At 28.2% G+C, this 1026-nt stretch overlaps 1 protein-coding gene across 1 annotated transcript in view; it reads right to left on the reverse strand.

The window, feature by feature from the left end:
- Positions 1–1026, reverse strand: part of LOC119592574 (nucleolar protein dao-5-like) — a gene marked incomplete at its 3' end in the record, with an annotated part of 19358 nt that overhangs the window by 12214 nt on the left and 6118 nt on the right. Inside the window, 2 exon segments of the mRNA XM_037941454.1 lie at positions 74–91; positions 317–457. Coding sequence (XP_037797382.1) covers positions 74–91; positions 317–457 — 159 coding nt within the window.

The raw sequence follows: 1026 nt of genomic DNA on the forward strand, positions 1-1026 counted from the left end.
GTTCTTAAAATGTATCTAAATTTCAAATTCCATGAAAACTCTACTTTACAAAGAGTCAATATTCTGCACTTACTTCTTGTTTTATCCTTTTCTGAAAGAGAAAATACAAAAGATTAGATTTGTCTTCTTTTGGAGTGAGAAAAAATCATGATACAAGTTATTCAAATTCACATCAAGACTGAGAATATTTATATTGCAACTAGTAAAAAACTTCATTTGACCTTGAAGAAGATAATTCTAAGTCGTAAAATGCTTATTTTGAAGTCCATTTTAGTAAATTTTGCTGTAAAACATTATAAAGAAGAAAGATAGTTACCAGCATGTTTGTGTGATTTGGCATCCCATTCAAGGCAACAAGAACACCTTCTTTCCCTAGATCCCTTAACTTTTTTGCATACTTCTTTTTTAACCGCTTCAGTTTCTTGTCCTTCTCTTCTTGACTGAGAATTCTATTCATCTAGGGAGAAAAATTATAAAATGGCAATGAAAAACATAAAAGTATTTTCAACAACACTCATTCATTCAAGAGACAACTATACACTCACATAAACTCTCTAAGACACATTTCTGATTAATTCAATTAGTGAAAATTCATTACTGATATATTAAGAAAGTAAATTCAGAATATCTTTAAATCAATAACCAATATTGAAGAAGAACAAAATGCATTTCTTAGTAATTGAGAATACAAAATTAATGGAACATATGACATTTATGACAGATTTGGCAGAGTAACATAATGGACAGCTAAAGAAAATTTATAAAGACACTTTGAGATAAAAATAACAACATGAAAATCCTAATAAACAACTTTAAGTAAATGCAATAAAATGAAAAATACAAACAATTGATTCCTGCCTTTCACCTTGTTGAAGTTTGGCATTAAAAATGAAATACGAAAACTATTTTCTCACTTAATCTTTTCTTTGGAACATTTCTCACACTAGTACATACTCACTGCGAGAAAAAATATACATTAGTAACTAATGTGATGGAATTCTACAAAAAATCAACCACAAAAAAGGA

The sequence above is a fragment of the Penaeus monodon genome, chromosome 30 (assembly GCF_015228065.2).
Source record: "Penaeus monodon isolate SGIC_2016 chromosome 30, NSTDA_Pmon_1, whole genome shotgun sequence".
Classification (NCBI taxonomy): Eukaryota; Metazoa; Arthropoda; class Malacostraca; order Decapoda; family Penaeidae; genus Penaeus; species Penaeus monodon.